The 19,580-nt window shown below is 44.0% G+C and overlaps 1 protein-coding gene across 4 annotated transcripts in view; it reads right to left on the bottom strand.

The window, feature by feature from the left end:
• Nucleotides 1-19,580, bottom strand: part of LOC134349763 (glycogenin-1-like) — a 110,843-nt gene that overhangs the window by 42,492 nt on the left and 48,771 nt on the right. For 3 of the 4 annotated variants that reach the window (XM_063054602.1, XM_063054599.1, XM_063054601.1), the window contains exons 2-5: nt 18,084-18,228; nt 2,748-2,922; nt 1,307-1,469; nt 1,093-1,219 (exon numbers count right to left, since the gene is read on the bottom strand). In XM_063054602.1, coding sequence (XP_062910672.1) covers nt 1,093-1,219; nt 1,307-1,469; nt 2,748-2,922; nt 18,084-18,228 — 610 coding nt within the window. The remainder of the gene's footprint in view (nt 1-1,092; nt 1,220-1,306; nt 1,470-2,747; nt 2,923-18,083; nt 18,229-19,580) is intronic. The other variant, XM_063054600.1, reaches the window with a different exon arrangement.

Here is a 19,580-nt window from a genome sequence, read left to right as displayed (position 1 = left end):
AGCTCCCCCGCCCACCCCCCACCGGATCAGGGTCACGTGAAGCCATGAGAGCAGGTGGTGGGTGTCTGTGTGAGCAACCGGTGCACATCACAAGTCCCAGTTCTGTGTCCACTCACACCAGGCAGACAATCATTGAAGAGTATTGATAATGGCTGGGGTACCTTGTCTTGTAAAGACACTGCCCAGAGCGCAGAAATGGCAAACCACTTCTGTAGAATTTGTCAAGAACAATCATGGTCATAGACCATGATCACCCATGTCATATGACACGTCACCTAATGATGAAGATGAATCATGTGGCAGCAACTCAATGCACAAAAGCCTGCAGACATGGTCAAGAGATTCAGTTGTTGTTCAGACCAAACATGAGAGAATGGGGAAAGAATGTGATTTTAGACTGGGGAATGATTGTGGGTGGCAGGTGGGGGAGCATAAGTATCTCAGAAACTGCTAATCTCCTAGGATTTTCACTCACAACGGACTCTAAAGTTTACATAGAATGTTGCTAAAAAACAAAAAAAAACACATCTTGTGAGTGGCAGTTCTGTGGGTGAAAACTTGTTAATGAGAGAAGTCAGAGGAGAATGGCCAGACTGGTTCAAGCTGACAGAAAGGCGACAATAATTCAATTAACCAGATGTTACAACAGTGGTGTGCAGAAGAGCATCGCTGGACACACAACATGTCGAACCTTGAAGTGGATGGGTTGCTGTAGCAGTAGGCCACAAATATACACTCAAAGGTACAGGAAAAGGAAAGGTACGTCGCATCCGGAGTTTCTCCGGTTAGCGGACGATTTCCCTCCACACCTCTCTGACGTAGTGGGGAACTGCCTTCTGCCGGGTGAGTTTCCAAAGAGATCACCAGCTCGTAACCCAGCAATGGATGGAAAGCGTGCAAGGGAGCCAGCTGCTTGGATTCGAACCCAGGACCTTTTGTCCCGAAGTCCGGCACTAATGCCACTACACCACCAGCTGGGTTCCTGATAAAGCAGCCATTGAGTACATTATGAAGCTGCAGAAGACCACACAAGGAATGTTGGTAAAAATATTTCATTTAATGGAACGGTTGGTTAAAGAAAAAGATACTTACTGTTTGAAGGCAGGGAGGTAGCTGTACAAGGCAATGCTGGCCAGATTGTAAATGAATGGCAGGTGTTTATGGATATCCGTTGTAGACCAATTACTGAAGAAACTATTCAACAGGCCTTGATCTCCCCCTAACATCCAAAGCAAACAAAACAGACATAAAAGCTGCTACAAAGCTAAATAAGAGCCAGCAACAAGTGAAACTGAACTGCACCCACCATCAAAACTACCATTCTCTACTGCAAATTGTAGTAATCGGTTGTAGGTTTCGATGGAAGGTACGTAGACGAATACCCCAGTGTTGAAGCAGTCGGGCCAGCCGGGATCTGGAGCAGCAGAGAGTTCTTCTCGTTCAAAGAGTTCATCTATGTTTTGACAAACCTGAAAAATGCCATTGGAATAGATGCCTCAAAAGGCAGACGGAATTACAGAATTTGATGCAGATTTCATATCATTCAGACACTAGACATTCTGTGAGTACTAGAAATCTTGAGCAACACTCACAAAATTGCCGGAGGAACTCAGCAAGTCAGGCAGCATCTCTGGAGGGGACTAAAATGCTGCTTGACTTGCCACGTTCCTCCAACATTTTGTATGTGTTTCATACCATATGCTGCTTCTTTATTCAATGGGAAATTTTTCCTTCTCTGGACAACACTTTCAATAGCCACATTGTAGCCCTTAACATTTCACCGTGACTTCTCAATTTGGAACATAGAAAAGTATGGTTCAGGAACAGGCCCCTCTACCCAGTCTTGCGCTGAACTAAATAATCAAATGGCCAACTAAACTAATCCCTTCTGCTGATACAACGTCTCTATTCTTCCATTTCGCTCACATTCATTTGCCTATCTAAACATCCCTTCATCCTCATCATCATCATGTAGCGTGCCATATGACGTGGGCGATCATGGTCTTACCCACAAATTTCGTGGAAAATTTCTCTACAGCAATAGCTTGCCATTGCCGCCTTCTGGGCAGTGTCTTTGCAAGGCAGATGACTCTGCCATTATCAATGCTCGTCAGGGACTGTCTGCCTGGTGTCGGTGGTCACATAACCAGGACTTGTGATAATGCACCAGCGACATACATCGACTCTGGTCTCATCAAACAGACGCTCAGGGACACACCTAGGTTTTGTACAAGGGTAAAGCAGATGGAGGCCATAAAAATGCCCCTTAAAAGTCTTTAATGTATCTACCACTATCACCACCCCAGGCATTGCATTCCAGGCACCCACCACTCTGGAAACACTTGCCCCTCAACTCCTTTGAAATTACCCCCCTCTCCTCTTAAATGCATGTCTTCTGGTATTAGACATTTCAACCATGGGAAAAAGATACTATCTACTCTATCTATGCCTTTCATAATGTCATAAACCTCTATCTGATCTCCCCTCAGCCTCTGCCGCTCCAGACAAATTTGTCTACCTCTTGCTCTCTAATCCAGGGCAACATCCTGGTAAACCTCTTCTGCATCATCTCCAAAGCTTCAACATCATTCCTATAATGGACTAACCAGAACTGTACGCAGTACTCCAGTTGCGCATTTCAGACCCAGCAGGAAACAAATCTCTTTCCCCTTACCCAAGGACATGAATTCATTCTCGCCTCACATTCAGTGAGGAAGAACTTGATGTCAAGAGAGTGCCAAACTCACCAGAGTATCAGCGTCCATAAAGACGCACTTCGAGTACTGCACGAGGCACCAGCAGTGTATTTTGGTGAAGGTGATCCCAAGCTCCGGCCTCGATAAGAGGGCCAGGTGAGCCGAGTCCCCACTGTCCAGTATGTTGACTTCTCTGGCCTCATCAAACAGACACTGGAGGGCATGCCTAAGTTTTGTGCAAGAATAAAGCAGACCGAGTCAGTGAACGCTGTGCCAGTAGACCAAAAGAAGTAGATGTTAACTTGGAAACTGTAGGAGCGTACAGGGTTTCTTCTTTGCTATGTTAATAGAAACATAGAAAATAGGTGCAGGAGTAGGCCTTTCGGCCCTTCGAGCCTGCACTGCCATTCATTACGATCATGGCTGATCATCCCACTCAGAACCCTATACCTGCCTTCTCTCCATACCCCTGATCCCTTTAGCCACAAGGGCCATATCTAACTCCCTCTTAAATATAGCCAATGAACTGGCCTCAACTGTTTCCTGTGGCAGAGAATTCCACAGATTCACCACTCTCTGTGTGAAGAAGTTTTTTCTCATCTTGGTCCTAAAAGGCTTCCCCTTTATCTTCAAACTGTGATCCCTCGTTCTGGACTTCCCCAACATCGGGGACAATCTTCCTGCATCTAGCCTGTCCAATCCCTTTAGAATTTTATACATTTCAATCAGATCCCTCCTCAATCTTCCAAATTCCAGAGAGTATAAGCCTAGTCGATCCAGTCTTTCATCATATGAAAGTCCTGCCATCCCAGGAATCAATCTGGCGAACCTTCTTTGTACTCCCTCTATGGCAAGGATGTCTTTCCTCAGATTAGGGGACCAAAACTGCACACAATACTCCAGGTGTGGTCTCACCAAGGCCTTGTACAACTGCAGTAGTACCTCCCTGCTCCTGTACTCGAATCCTCTCGCTATAAATGCCAGCATATGAATACCAGCATAATCTTTTAAACTGCTGCATATGTGGATTAAAATGGTTTCTATGTTATGTTAAATGCTGAGTAAGTCTCTAGCTAGAAATTTGCTTGGGTTAATACAGACAGCAGAGGTACTACTAGCCAATGGGTGTCCATGTTATTCTCTTGGGGTGATACGCTGTCTCATGTGACTGGGAACCAGGGGCTTTTGGCGGGGAGTCGGACCAGGAGCAGGAAGGCTCAGTCGATCACTCCAGGTGATCCCAAGCCGTGACTCGCCGGGGTCAAGGTGGTCCCAAAGAAATTCCTGAGCTCCAACGTGTGCACGAAGAACTTGAACTTTGATAAATCTGGCGCCTTTTCCATTCCCTTTTTCTGTATTGAACTTATATTAATTTCATAGACTTAGTAATACCTATAAAGTGTACTTGGTAAAACGTACTGTGTGTGCTGGCTGATGATTGATGTTTGAAGCTGATTTCAGTGGCAGTGGTACAGCAACCGACCCAGCGGGAGCATCCAGGCAGGCGCCGGACGGGATTTCCCCTAGATATACACGAGCCAATATAGCTGAGCGTTACAGGAGCAGGAATGAAAAGGCAATCTAGAGTAACTACAGTGCATAACTGGTGCAAGGCAATCTCTCTAACACAATGCAACATCTCTTTCAACTAGGAGATCAGTCCTTTACATTAGCAACATCACTGACTTGCTTGAAATAAATCTCTTACTTGTTCAACACTCTCACTGGGGCTCGTATACCAATTTCTCTCTTTAGCTGACTCTGCTAACAGCCATGTGGCCCAGCTGTCAGGAGGCCACCTTTCATAAGCAATATGCATCTAGGGTCAGTATGATTTGGAGATTCAACCAAATATGAACACTGGGATGTTCTGATGGAGGAACGCTGATCGCAGCGAATGCTGTGTAAATACTGCCCCATACACAGTTATTGATCGCCAAGAAACTACAGATCATACACCAACAGATAATAAAAAAAGTAGATTTATAAAGAAAGAAAATAGATATATCTACCAATTCTCAGCTTATCAAACAGTTAATAGGAAAAGAAAAGATAGATTTAAAAAAAGGGCCCATTACAGTTAAACCAGTCTAAATGTGCATATAAATGTTGGGGCTTGTCTCTATAATAGCTGGGCATATCGCTTTACTCACAGTGCTGATTTCTGATCAGGTTCCCCTTCCAATCTCGCCTTCAGGTGGAATCATTCAGGCATCTTCCTTAGTGCTCTTCTCTCAGTACTACCCCCTCTCCCCCCAAAAAATGACCCTAAACCAGACTACTGTCCTGCAGAAATGTGCTCCCACCCAGCTCTCCCGAATGTTCCAAGGCATCCGACCGGGTAGAAAGTTGTAACATGTACCAAGACAACCCCAACTGGCTGACACAACTTCCCTAAGTTGGACAACATGGCTCCTTATCTTTAGCCAAAGCCAAAACACCACTACTAGCAGGACTCACTGCTTCTGCAGAAAACTGCTAAAGTAAAAATACTTCACAGCATAGCAGAAGAAATCTTAACCAGGCCGTTACACTTGGAAAATAAAAAAAATTTGATCATTACAATTGGTAAATTTGATTGGCATGTTTACTGTCTGTGGAGAAGACTAATCTCAGGGTTGTATATTACATACATAATTTGATAATAATAATGTACTTTGTAAAGGCAACAGCGCCTTTATTTCCTGTGGAGTATCAAGAAAGTTCACCTCTGTCCCAGGATTCTGATAGACTTTTACTGCTGTACCATTGAGAGCATACTCACCAACTGCATCTCAGTGTGGTATGGCAATTGTCCCGTATCGGACCGCAAAGCACTCCAGCGTGTGGTGAAAACTGCCCAGCGGATTATCGGCACCCAATTGCCCACCATTGGGAACATCTACCATTAACGCTGCCTGGGCAGGGCAAGAAGCATTATCAAGGATGCATCTCACCCTAACTATGGACTTTTTACTCTCCTCCCATCCGTTAGGCGCTACAGGAGCCTCCGCTCCCGCACCAGCAGACACAGGAAGAGCTTCTTCCCCGAGGCTGTGACCCTGCTGAACCTCACATCACAGCGCTAAGCAGTATTGCACCCATATTGTACTGTCTCAGTACTTTTATATTTGTGTGCTATAGCACTTACTTTTTATTTGCAGTTGTTTTGTAAATAACACTATCGTTTGCATTTCTGGTTAGATGCTAACTGCATTTCATTGGCTTTGTATTGATGGCCACAGGCAGGAATGACTTCCTATGACGCTCTGTGTTGCATCTCGGTGGAATGAGTCTCTGGCTGAATGTACTCCTGTGCCCACCTGGTACATTATGTAGTGGATGGGAGACATTGTCCAAGATGGCATGCAACTTGGACAGCACCCTCTTTTCAGTCGGCACAATGACAATAAAGTTGAATCTAATCTAATCAAATCTTTGAATCTATTGTTGTCACATGTACCAGAGTGCAGTGTAAACATAATTATTTTTATTTAGAGATACAGCACAGTAACAGGCCCTAATGAGGCCACGCCACCCAATTACAACGACGTAGCCAGTTAACCCATGTCTTTGAAACGTGGGCGGAAAGTGGACAACCCAGAGGAAACCCACACGGGCACAGGAAGAACACACAAACTCCTCAGAGGTGGAGGTGTGAAGTGAATCATGATCACTGCAACTGCAATATCTTTACACTAACTGCTACGCTATCCTACCACCAAGTGGTTTTGAACAACATCCTGTCAGATCAGTTCTGCTCACCTCACTACAGGAAGGATGTGGACACTATAGAGACAGAGCAGAAGAGATTAACAAGGATGTTGCAAGGATTGGAGGGCATACCTTATGAGAATAGGTTGAGTGAACTTGGCCTTTTCACTTTAGAGCAACTGAGGATGAGAGGAGACCTACTAGAGGTGTATAAGATGATGAGGGGCATTAATCGTGTGGATAGTCAGAGGCTTTTTCCCAGCGCTGAAATGGCTAGATAGATAGACAGACAGACATACTTTATTAATTCCGAGGGAAATTGGGTTTCGTTACAGTTGCACCAACCAAGGATAGAGTATAAATATAGCAAAATAAAATCATAAATAATTAAATAATATGTAAATTATGCCAGTAAATTATGAAATGTCCAGGACCAGCCTATTGGCTCAGCGTGTCTGACCCTCCAAGGGAGGAGTTGTAAAGTTTGATGGCCACAGGCAGGAATAACTTCCTACGACACTCAGTGCTGCATCTCAGAGGAATGAGTCTCTGGCTGAATGTACTCCTGTGCCCACCCAGTACATTATGTAGTGGATGGGAGACATTGACCAAGATGGCATGCAACTTGGACAGCATCCTCTTTTCAGACACCACCGTGAGAGAGTCCAGTTCCATCCCCACAACATCACTGGCCTTACGAATGAGTTTGTTGATTCTGTTGGCTAACACAAGGGGCCACAGTTTTAAGGTGCTTGGAAGTAGGTACAAGGGGGAGTTTTTCCACACAGAGAGTGAGGGGTGTGTGGAATGCACTGCCAGTGATGGTGGTAGAGCCAGATACAAGAGGGTCTTTTAAGAGGCTCTTAGATAGGTACATGGAGCTTAGAAAAAGAGGGCTATGCAGTAGGAAAATCTAGACCGCTTCTACGGTAGGTTACATGGTCGTCACAATATTGTGGGTCGAAGGGCCTGTAACGTGTAGATTTTCTATGTTTATATCACTTCAGAACACAGCACACTGAGGTAGCACATGGGAAAAGCAATAACAGCGTGAAGATTATCGTGTTAAGAATTACAAAGAAAGTGCACTGCAGGTAGAAAATAAGGTGCAAGGCCTTAATGAGGTAAAGAGTGAGGCCAAGAGTTCAGGGTTCCTGACTCTGGGGCTGTTCCATGGGGATATTTTAAAAATCTAGTTTGTGTGTACAAATAGAAGTGGCTGTTTATATCACTTAAAACCAGAATAGAATTGAACTGGGAGCCTTCCACATTGAAGATAAATGGTCCATCACAAAGCATTTGTGTTACTGCTCGACATGTCTACTTCTGTGCTATCTAACAGCATGATCAGTGAGACCTGATGCAGAACAGGGGACTGCTTCGGCAAGCAACTTCATTTTGGCTGCCACAAGAGGCAAGATCTCCCAGTGGCTGCCCATTTCAACTTGACTTTCCATTGCCGTGCTGACATATCAGTCCAAGGCCTCTTCTGTTGTCATGACGAGGCCAAACTCAGGTTGAAGGAGCAACACCTCATTTACCATCCGAATAGCCTACAACATCAATATTTCTAAATTCAGGTAACACTCTCCCCCCCCCCCCCCACTTCTCTTTTTGTTTTCTAGTTACCATCTCATTCCTTTCATCCACACCTGTCCATCACCTCCTTCTGGTGCTCCTCCTCCTTCCCTTTCTTCCATGGCCCACCATCCTCTCCTTTTAGATTCCTTCTTCTTCAGTCCTTTAGCTCTTCCACATCACCTCCTAGCTCTTACTTCATACCCATTCCCCCTCACCTGGCAGATTGTACTCTTCCACCTCCCCCGCCCCCCCCCCACCTTCTTATTCTGGCTTCTACCCAAATCTTCTAGTCCTGAAAGGTCCCAGCCTAAAAAGTCAACAAATAAATTTCCCTGCATAGATGCTTCCTGATATGTTGAACTTCTCAGGGGTGTGGTGTGGGTGTGTGTTACGTGAATTTATTTGTTAATATATCTCTTCTATGTGTTCAAAAACATCACAACTTGCTACCAAAGAAGTCTTCGCATCTCCCAAACCAAAGAATTCCATCCAGAAGAACTGGAACACATGCATGTCAAATTTTTAACCAGTCTTAGACATATAGTGGCACTCTTTAATCCTCAAAATGCTTAAGCTTACTGGTCCAACAGTGGTAGCCTTACACAAGATGACAGTTGACCATGACTTTCTCAAGGACAATGAATGATGATCTGGCCAGTGATGCTATCCTTCCTTCATGAATAAGTGTGCAATTAAAAATGTTAATTATACACTCAGTGGCTACATAACTAGGGAACCTCCTGGACCTAATAAAGAGGCTACTTGTTCATGGTCTTCTGCTGCTGTAGCCCATCCACTTCAAGGTTCGATATGTTGTGCATTCAGAGATGCTCTTCTGCACACCACTGTTGTAACATGTCAGTGGGTTACTGTCCCCTTCCTGTTTGGGTTACTGTCCCCTTCCTGTCAGTTTGGGTTACTGTCCCCTTCCCGTCAGTTTGAACCAGTCTGGCCATTCTCCTCACACCTCTCTCATTAACAAAGCATTTTCGTCCACAGAAATACCGTTCACTGGATTTTTTTCAGTTTTTCACACCATTCTCTGTAAACTCTAGAGACAGTTGTACCTAATAAAGTGGCAACTGAGTGTTCATTGTCAGCCACCCAAGCTTATTTTTTTTTAAAAAGGTACAGACTTGTGGATAACATTACCATGAATTGATGTTGAAATGGATTGTACATATAAACGAGTTGAGGTGAGTCCCACTGATAACAACTTCACTCACCTCAACACTAAACTAATCACCACAGTCTATGCACTAACTTTCAGGGACTCTGCAAGTTCAAAGTACATTTATTATCGAAGTACGTATACATTATACACTGACACCCTGTCTTTCCAGTCTATCTAGCCAGTGTTTAAGTCATCCAAACACCGGATAGTGCCGCGTACTAGGCCCGGGCAATACACTCTGGGCCTATGCCTTGCCATCCAGCCTGAAGCCATCCTTGACCTTTCCAAATTGGCTCAGAGCGATCTAACCTCACTCCCGGTTTAGTTGAACAGGCACCAGAACTCCTCCACCTCAACTCTTCTCCAAATTGCTCGCTCCAACTCAGACACCAACTCAAACTCATTATGCTTTGACTTTGCAACACATCAACATGGTCTTTGTGCGCCTCTGCACCGTTTGTGGTGATAGTTTACCAAAGCTTACCTCAGATAAAGTATTATCAATAACGTTTTTAGTTGTATTTCCTGCCTTTTGAACAACCAGGAGGCTGTCACCAGACTTCAGTCATGCCATCTCAGTAGTGCCATCTCATGTTCTCAGTATTACTTCTTTATTATTGTCACTTGTTTCTTTTTGTATTTACACAGTTTGTCAGTCCTTGTGTGTAGTTTCTGATCATATTGTACTACTTTGTTCTACTGTGAGTGCCTGCAAGAAAATTAATTTCAGGGTAGCAAATGGTGATATACATGTCCTCTGATAACAAATTTACCTTGAACTTACAAGATAAAACGCACAGGATGAGTGGACAGCCAGAGAATTTTCCTGAGAACAGAAATGGCTAATGCAAGGGGGCATAATTTTAAGGTGATTAGAAGTATAGGAAGACAGACGTAGGTTTTCTTCACAAGAGAGCGGTGGACGCGTGGAACGTGCTGCCAGGGTTTCTGGTAGAGGGACATTTATGAAACTCTCAGGTAGGCACATGGATGATAGAAAAATAGAAGGCTTGTACTCCATTCCCCCTCCCCCCCCCCCCAACAACCTTCTTGTTCTGGTCTCTTCCCCCATTCATTCTAGTCCTAATGAAGGGTTGCAGCCTGAAACATCGACCCTTTAAAGTTCAAAGTAAAATTTATTATCAGAGTACATACATGTCAGCACACACAACCCCGAGATTATTTTTCCTACAGGCAATGTATAGAACAGGATCAATGGATAACAAATTGTGCAAATGCAGATATAAACCAATAGAAATATACAAGAGCATGAAATAACAAGAGATCATTGGTTGTGGGAATATCTCAATAGAGGAGTGCAGTTATCCTCGTTTATTCAAAAGCCTGATGGTTGAGGGGCAGTAACTGTTCTTGAACCTGGTGGTGCAAGTCCTGAGGCACCTGTACCTTCTACCTGATGGCAGCAGTGAGAAAAGAGCACGGCCTGGGTGGTGAGGATCTTTGATGATGGATGCTGCTTTTCTGCTGCTACATTCACGTCAATAGTTTGAAGGGTTTTACCCATGATGTACTGGGCCAAACCCACCACCTTTTGTAGGATTTTTCGCTCCAAGGCACTGGTCTTCCAATACCAGGCCGTGATACAGCAAGTCAGCACACTTTCCACCACACACCAGTAGAAGTTTGCCAAGGTATTTGATGACACGCTGAATCGCTGCAGACTCCTGAAGAAATAGAGGCACTGTCGTGTTTTCTTTGCAATGATATATGATGGGTCCAGGACAGGTTCTCTGAGATAGTGAAACCCAGGAATTTAAAGTTACTGACCCTCTCCACCTCAGATCATCCAATAATTTCTGGCTCATGGACCTCTGGCTTCCCTCTCCTAAAGTCTACAATCAGTTCCTTGGTCTTATTGACAATTGAGTGAGAAGTTGTTGTTATTATTACACCATTCAGCCAAATCTTCAATCTCCCTCCTGCAAGCTGATTCATCACCACCTTTGATACAGCCCACAATGGTAGTGTCATCAGCAAACTTGTATACGATGTTGGGGTTGTACTTAGCCATAGTCATAAGTGTACACTTGCTGTTGCTTCAGCAGGCGAATTAAAGAGGATCCAAGACAGGAGCTGATATGCTTCAACATCAGCCTCTCTCAACACTTCTTCACTGTGGATGCAAATGCCAATAGGCAGCAGTCACTGAGACAAGTTACCACACTCTTCTTGGGCACCGGCACGACTGAAGCCTGCTTGAAGCAGATGGGTACCATACGCTGCTGGAGTGAAAGGTTGAAGATATCCGTGAATACGCCAGCCAGTTGGTCAGCACAGGTCTTCAGTGCTCGATCCAGGCCGGACGCTTTCCTTGGATTCTCTCTTTTGAAGGCAGTCCACACGTCGTCTTTAGATACTGAGACCACAGGATCATTGGGAGACATGGCGATACTCAACGGTTCCTCCCATGATGGTCAAAGTCAGCGTAAAAGGCACTGAGCTCATCTGGAAGTGAAGCTCCGCTGTCCCCCATGTCACAAGATTTAGCTTTGTCAGAGGTTATGGCTTTCAAACCCTGCCACAGCTGTTGAGCATCCCTTGTTGATTGCAGTCCAGTCCGGAATCTCCACTTCGTCCAAGAGATGGCTTTCAGGAGATCGTACCTGCATCTCTTGCAGCATTCTTGATCACGACACTTGAATCTCTGATCTGGCTCTCAGCAAATTCCGGATTTTATTGTTCATCCGGGCTTCTGATTAGGGAAAACCCAGAACATTTTCGTGGGAAAACACTCATCCACAGCTGTTTTAATAAAGTCTATTACGATCCAGGTGAGGTCATTCTGGTCCAGAGATGAGTTCTTGCACACGGCCCAGTCCACTAACTCAAGGCAACCCCGTAACTGTTCCCCTGCCCCCCGCGAATTCCTACGTTGTTTTGATCTCTGGAGGCTTGCTGCTTAGACTCCGTCTGTATGCAGGTAGTAGGAGTACAGCCCAATGTTCCGACTTGCCAAACTGCAGTCCTGGGAAGGAACAATAGGCATTCTTTATCGTAGTGTAACTGTGGGCCGAATTAGGACCTCTGGTGCAACAGGTTGTGTGCTGGTGATAAATGGGCAGGGCCTTCTTCAGAGCGGCCTAGTTAAAATTGGCGACTACAATTTGAAATGAGTCAGGATAGGCTGTTGCTCGTTTACAGATAACCTCACGCAGTTTCGCGAGTGCTTGCTAATAATCGGCTGTTGGTGGTATGTAAACTGTGGTCGGGATCACAGATGAGAACTCCCAGGGTAAATTAAATGGTCGACATTTCATCATTAAAAGTCAGGGGAGCAAGAAATGGACATAACCCTAATGCTCGTGTGCCAATGAGGACTGACTGAGAAGCACACACCACCACCATTTTCCTTACCGAAGTTTGCAGTTCTATCTATTCTGAAAATTGTAAAACCTTCTGGCCACATCACTGCATCCAGAGTCCACATTTAATCAAGTTTTAGTGAACCACAATTGAGATCTGCCTTATCTGTCTCCAATGTAGGAGCCTTGCCCTGAGATTGTCAACCTTATTTTCCAGTGACTGCACGTTTGCCAACAAGATGCTGGATAGAGCAGACCTCATCCCCCTGTGCTTCAGCCTGGTTTGAATTCCGCCTCTCCGGCCGCGCTTCCGGCCATGCCATCGATCCTCAAAGGCGCTGCGCTTTACTGCTCTGCTGGAGCTCCACATTCGATCGTCGGTGATGAGACCTGAAGGTCACTCTTGTAATTTCGTAGTCCGTTGTTGAGAGGAAGTTTACACGCTGCAGACTGCAGGCAAAGCAGTTGAAAAGGAGTATATTTAAGAGGAAAACTGGTGCAACTTTCTGCAGCCTGCGGAGAGTCACCGATGTATGCTGGTAACATCCTGTACATTCCTTTCCATTGATGCTGACTGAGTTCCTCCAGTGTTTTGCGCGTGATACATAGGCTACACAGGAGCGAAGGGTTAGATTGATCTTAGAGTAGGTTAAAAGGCAGCACATTGTGGGCCGAAGGGCCTGTACTGTACTGCAGTGTTCTATGTTCCAAGAAACTAAACAGAGCAATGAAACCACACAGCATGCATTTATTTAAACTGCTTGGCTTCTTCGTCATTACCCACAAGAGTTTAAAATGCATGTGACATCCCCGGTCTCAAATTATTCCCAGAGTCTTCAGAAGTGTTAAAATCTGTATTGGACCGAAATCCATCCACTAGCCTTTTCAAAATGCTGGTGGGATCCTTATGTCTGACATTGGCCAAACCAACAACTAGGTTAGACTAAGGATGGTTGGCTATCCTTTCTCAGAAATACAGCAAACAGGGAAGACAGGGATAAGCCATTATGTCTGGTCTGGTGCAGCATCTGCTCACAATATATAAAAACTACAGCGAACTGTCAGTTCAGCAGCAAAGCTCACTGGCTGCAGTCTACCATCACTGCAGGACTTGTATGTGTCCAGGACAATGAAGTGGGTAGGAAAAATCATGGCAAACACTACTCACCCAGCAAACTGCCTTTTCCAAAAGCTCCCTTCTGGAAAGTGCTACAGGGCTATAAAAACAAAATCTTCACAACATCTTAAAAGTTTAATTTGATCTACTGTTCAGGCTGGCTCCCTCCAAACCCCTCTATTTATTGCCCGTCACATCACCGCACTGTCAACACTTTAAACCACTTTTTATAAAGTTGTTTACATTGTAAACATATGCTGATATTTATGTATTTCTGCACATTTTATTCCATATCTGTACTTTAAACCTCTAACTTTATTGCTTATATAATTCTTTATTCTTCATAATTGTTGAAGTTCTTAAATATATACAGTGGCATGCAAAAGTTTGGGCACCCCTGGTCAAAATTTCTGTTATTGAGAACAGCTAAGTAAAAGATGAACTGATCTCCAAAAGACATTAAGTTAAAGATGAAACATTCTTTTCAACATTTTAAGCAAGATTGAAGTATTATTTTTGTTTTGTACAATTTTAGAGTGAAAAAAAATGCAAGGAGCACCATGCAAAAGTTTGGGCACCCCAAGAGATTTGAGCTCACGTTTAACTTTTACCAAGGTCTCAGATCTTAATTAGTTTGTTAGGGCTATGGCTTGTTCACAGTCATCGTTAGGAAAGGACAGAAGATGCAAATTTCAAAGCTTTATAAATATCCTGACTCCTCAAACCTTGTCCCAACAATCAACAGCCATGGGCCCCTTTAAGCAGCTGCCTAGCACTCAGAAAGTTAAAATAAATGATGCCCACAAAGCAGCAGAAGGCTATAAGATAGCAAAGTGTTTTCAGGCAGCCGTTTCCTCAGTTTGTAATGTAATTAAGAAATGGCAGTTAACAGGAATGGTGGAGGTCAAGTTGAGGTCTGGAAGACCAAGAAAACTTTCCGAGAGAACTGCTCGTAGGATTGCTAGAAAGGCAAATCAAAACCCCCGTTTGACTGCAAAAGACCTTCAGGAAGACTTAGCAGACTCTGGAGTGGTGGTGCACTGTTCTACTGTGCAACGACACCTGCACAAATATGACCTTCATGGAAGAGTCATCAGAAGAAAACCTTTCCTGCGTCCTCACCACAAAATTCAGCGTCAGAAGTTTGCAAAGGAACATCTAAACAAGCCTGATGCATTTTGGAAATGTGTGGACTGATGAAGTTAAAATAGAACTTTTTGGCCGCAATGAGTAAAGGCATGTTTGAAGAAAAAAGGGTGCAGAATTTCATGAAAAGAACACCTCTCCAACTATTAAGCACAGGGGTGGATCGATCATGCTTTGGGCTTGTGTTGCAGCCAGTGGCACAGGGAACATTTCACTGGTAGAGGGAAAAATGAATTCAATTAAATACCAGCAAATTCTGGAAGCAAACATCACACCATCTGTAAAAAAGCTGAAGATGAAAAGAGGATGGCTTCTTCAACAAGCTAATGATCCTAAACACACCTCAAAATCCACAATGTTCTACCTCAAGAGGTGCAAGCTGAAGGTTTTGCCATGGCCCTCACAGTCCCCGAACCTAAACATCATCGAGAATCTGTGGATAGACCTCAAAAGAGCAGTGCTTGCAAGACGGCCCAAGAATCTCACAGAACTTGAAGCCTTTTGCAAGGATGAATGGGCGAAAGTCCCCCAAATAAGAATTGAAAGACTCTTAGCTGGCTACAGAAAGCGTTTACAAGCTGTGATACTTGCCAAAGGGGGTGTTACTAAGTACTGACCATGCAGGGTTCCCAAACTTTTGTTTCGGGCCCTTTTCTTTTTTTGTTATTTTGAAACTGTAAAAGATGGAAATAAAAAAGTAATTTTGCTTAAAATATTACAGAAATGTGTCATCTTTAACTTTAGACCTTTTGGAAATCAGGTCATCTTTTACTTGCTTAGTTATTCACAGTAACAGAAATTTTGTGCAGGGGTGCCCAAACTTTTGCATGCCACTGTAAATCAGCTTACTTTCGGCTGCTGTTTGATGTTTACTGTGCTCTGTGTGGAACGTGCTTTGCTATTTGTGCGATTTGATCGAGGCACTTCAGCACGGAACTGGATCTGCGCCTGTGGTCTGAAGCCACCGCCACAGCGCTGAACTGACCGACTGAGCGGCTGCGGCCGCAGACATCAGCTCCTGGACTGGCTTTACTCGTCTTGGCAGCTTGTGGCTGTGGACTCACTTTTGGGGACTTTACAGTTTGATGTTTAACGTTCTTAATGTTTTGTGTGTTGTTTGTTCACTTTCTGCTGTTTGTTCAATTTGTTCTTTAATTTTGCATGTCTGATGGTCACGTGTAGGGATTTTCTTTAAACAGGTCTGTGGTGTTTCTTTAAGATTCATCTTCTTGCAGACAGCCACAAAACAATGTTGTATATATATTTTAATAATAAATGTCCTTTGATCTTCGGTTGCAAGTCACACCAACACCACTTCAGAGCAAATACATGCAAGCCTATATGGTGAACAGCATTAATCTTTGATGCAATCAAGGGGCTGAGGTAGGGGGAGTTTATATCAATCAATCATTACCACTGTGATTACTTGTATCTTATACAAACTGCCCAGCGGATTATCGGCACCCAATTGCCCACCATTGAGGACATCTACCATAAACGCTGCCTGGGTAGGGCGAAAAGCATTATCAGGGATGCATCTCACCCTAACCATGGACTTTGTACTCTCCTCCCATCCAGTAGGCACTACAGGAGTCTCCGCTCCCACACCAGCAGGCACAGGAAGAGCTTCTTCCCTGAGGCTGTGACCCTGCTGAACCTCACATCGCAGCGCTATGCAGTATTGCATCCATATTGTACTGTCTCAGTACTTTTATATTTGTGTGCTGTAGCACTTTTTTTTAAATTCACAGTTATTTTGTAAATAACTATTCTTTGCATTTCTGGTCAGATGCTAAATGCATTTCATTGGGTTTGTATCTGTACTTGGCATAATGACAATAAAGTTGAATCTAATCTAATCTAATCCAATATAAAGAATGAAGTGAGCAAGGAGCTGTGGGGAAAACCTTAACAACTTGGGGGAAAATGCAGACGCCTATACTCCAACCAAATGCTGGGGCGAGTGGTGTATGGAATCAAAGACAAGGTAAATGACTCTGCATAGTGTTTAATGTTAATGCAGCAACACACAAAATGCTGGGGTAAACTGGCAACATCTATGGACAGTTAATGTTTCAGGTCAAGCCCCTTCATCTGGGCTTTCAAGAAAGAAAGCGCTCCAAATATTCTCAATCTGAAAACATCAGCCGTCCATTTCACTCTGTAGCTGTTGCTTGACCTGTGGAGTTTCTCTGGTGTTTTGTGCATTGCTCCATGTTCCAGCATCTGCAATTGCTTGTGACTCCATGTTAAAGTTAATGGGAAGGGTGTATTAGTCATAGTCATACTTTATTGATCCCGGGGGAAATTGGTTTTCATTACATTTGCACCATAAATAATAAATAGTAATAGAACTATAATTAGTTAAATAGTAATATGTAAATTATGCCAGTAAATTATGAAATAAGTCCAGGACCAGCCTATTGGTTCAGGGTATCTGACCCTCCAAGGGAGGAGTTGTAAAGTTTGATGGCCACAGGCAGGAATAACTTCCTACGACACTCAGTGCTGCATCTCAGAGGAATGAGTCTCTGGCTGAATGTACTCCTGTGCCCACCCAGTACATTATGTAGTGGATGGGAGACATTGACCAAGATGGCATGCAACTTAGACAGCATCCTCTTTTCAGACACCACCGTGAGAGAGTCCAGTTCCATCCCCACAACATCACTGGCCTTACGAATGAGTTTGTTGATTCTGTTGGTGTCTGCTACCCTCAGCCTGCTGCTCCAGCACACAACAGCAAACATGATAGCACTAGCCACCTTAAAGTGAATAGCAAGTTTGTAGAGTGTTTGTATGTGCAATAAGCATTCAGCTGCTCTATTTTGTGAGACTTAAATGTTTTACCCCATTAAGATGGATTCATAAATTAAAGACTATCAAAGGAGACAGACAGCTGACTACAAAACTTATAGTCCTCACCCATCACCATCTTCAATCCACACTCCTCCCCAGAAACCACTAATTGCCCACCCCTTCACTCCTTGATCCTAGTCATCTTCCCTCTATTCATTCAGAGCAGATCTCAACCCGAAATATTGAGTCTTTATTTCCCACCACAGATTAGTTCCTTCAGCAGATCATTTTTTCAGCATCTGTAGTCTCCACCTACCTGCAATATTTATATTGAAATAGCGATCGCAATCAAGAGGACAGCCCAAAGTACAACAATGTCACTTCGAAGACAAGGGCACCTCATCGGGCAAAAGCGAAAATGGTCAAGAGGTGAAGACTGGTGTCATTTTTTACTCCTTCCACTTTAATGTTGCCACAAAAGAAATTTCACAACTGTAGGTCAGTGATATTAAACCAGTTTCTGAACATTTCCAAGAAACAAGATGGATTCTTACCTCATCTTACTGGATACCTGTGGTGTAAATAGAACCACAACCTGCCTGGTAGTGTTGTGTCGTTTCAGAGACTGACAGAGCACAAGAGCACCCTTGGCGTAAGCATCATTGGTAGCCAGAGTCACAAAGGCCTGGTCTGTTACTACTGGAATAAAGAAACAGAAAGACCAAAGACAAACTAAGTACTTTTCCTTCTCAAATGGCATGCAATAGGTCTAGGTAAGACAATAAGGGGAGTAGCTGTGAGCTGGAATCATCAGTACTTGCCTCCTACACTTCATCAGCTTTTGTTGATCAGTGCATCAATGTGGGGTGACAAGTTAGCATTACGCTTTACAGCGTAAGATCAGGGTTCAACTCCTACCACTATCTGTGAGGCGTTTATATGTTCTCCCCGGGATCGCGTAGGTTTTCTCCGGATGCTCCAGCTTCCTCCCACATTCCAAGATGTTGAGTCAAGGTTAGCAAGTTTCGGGCATGCAATGTTGGCACCAAAAGCACGCCGACACTTGCGAGCTACCTCCAGCACGTCCTTCACACCAACGACACATTTCACTGCATGTTTCGATGCACGTGTGACAAATCTCAGATGAACCTCTGGGTTGCACACTGCATACATACTTCGATAATAAATGTACCTTGAATTTGAAATAGAGCTAATATTTACCTTCTCATTCCAATGCCTCAAGACTTATGCCAGGGAATTTACCCAATATCCTGCACTTGACCCATGGACAGCATATCAGGCCAGTGCAGAAAAAAAAGTTGTGAAGGTGCCTCCCGTCCCGTACCTAATAAAGTGACCACTGGATGCATGCTCATGGCCTGTCCTCTAATTCCCACACATCCCCGTCCATAAACCCTAAACTGACCCCCAACACTCCTCCATCCCCAAAACTGTCCTTACAAATTTTACCCATCTCTATGCTGAACTGAGGCGGTGGCCTGCAACTAACGGACTCCTGGGTCGACTGCAGTGATGGCCGTGGACTCACCTTCGTCAACTTCAGTTATGAATGTTATCTGCTTATTTTGATTGTTAGCACAATTTGTTTTTTTTCTAGGTGTATAAGATGATGAGAATAGTCAGAGGCTTTTTCTCCAGGGCTGAAATGGTTGCCACAAGAGGACACAGGTTTAAGGTGCTGGGGAGTAGGTACAGAGCAGATGTCACCAGTAAGTAGCTGTTGTTGTTGTACGACGCGGACAGTGGTGAGTGCGTGGAATGGGCTGCCGGCGACGGTGGTGGAGGCGGATACAATAGGGTCTTTTAAGAGACGTTTGGATAGGTACATGGAGCTCAGAAAAATAGAGGCCTAGTAATTTCTAAGGTAGGGACATGTTCGGCACAACTCTGTATTGTGCTATAGGTTTTCTGTGTTTTTATACATTGGTGGTTTCATTCTTTTTAAAGTGGGGTCTATTGGGTTTCTTTGTTTTGTGGCTGCTTATAGGGAGAATATTCCCAAGGTTGTATATAATATACACTGATAATGA

This window comes from Mobula hypostoma, chromosome 7, assembly GCF_963921235.1.
Source record: "Mobula hypostoma chromosome 7, sMobHyp1.1, whole genome shotgun sequence".
Classification (NCBI taxonomy): domain Eukaryota; kingdom Metazoa; phylum Chordata; class Chondrichthyes; order Myliobatiformes; family Myliobatidae; genus Mobula; species Mobula hypostoma.
This window is presented reverse-complemented; position numbering and strand designations above follow the sequence as displayed.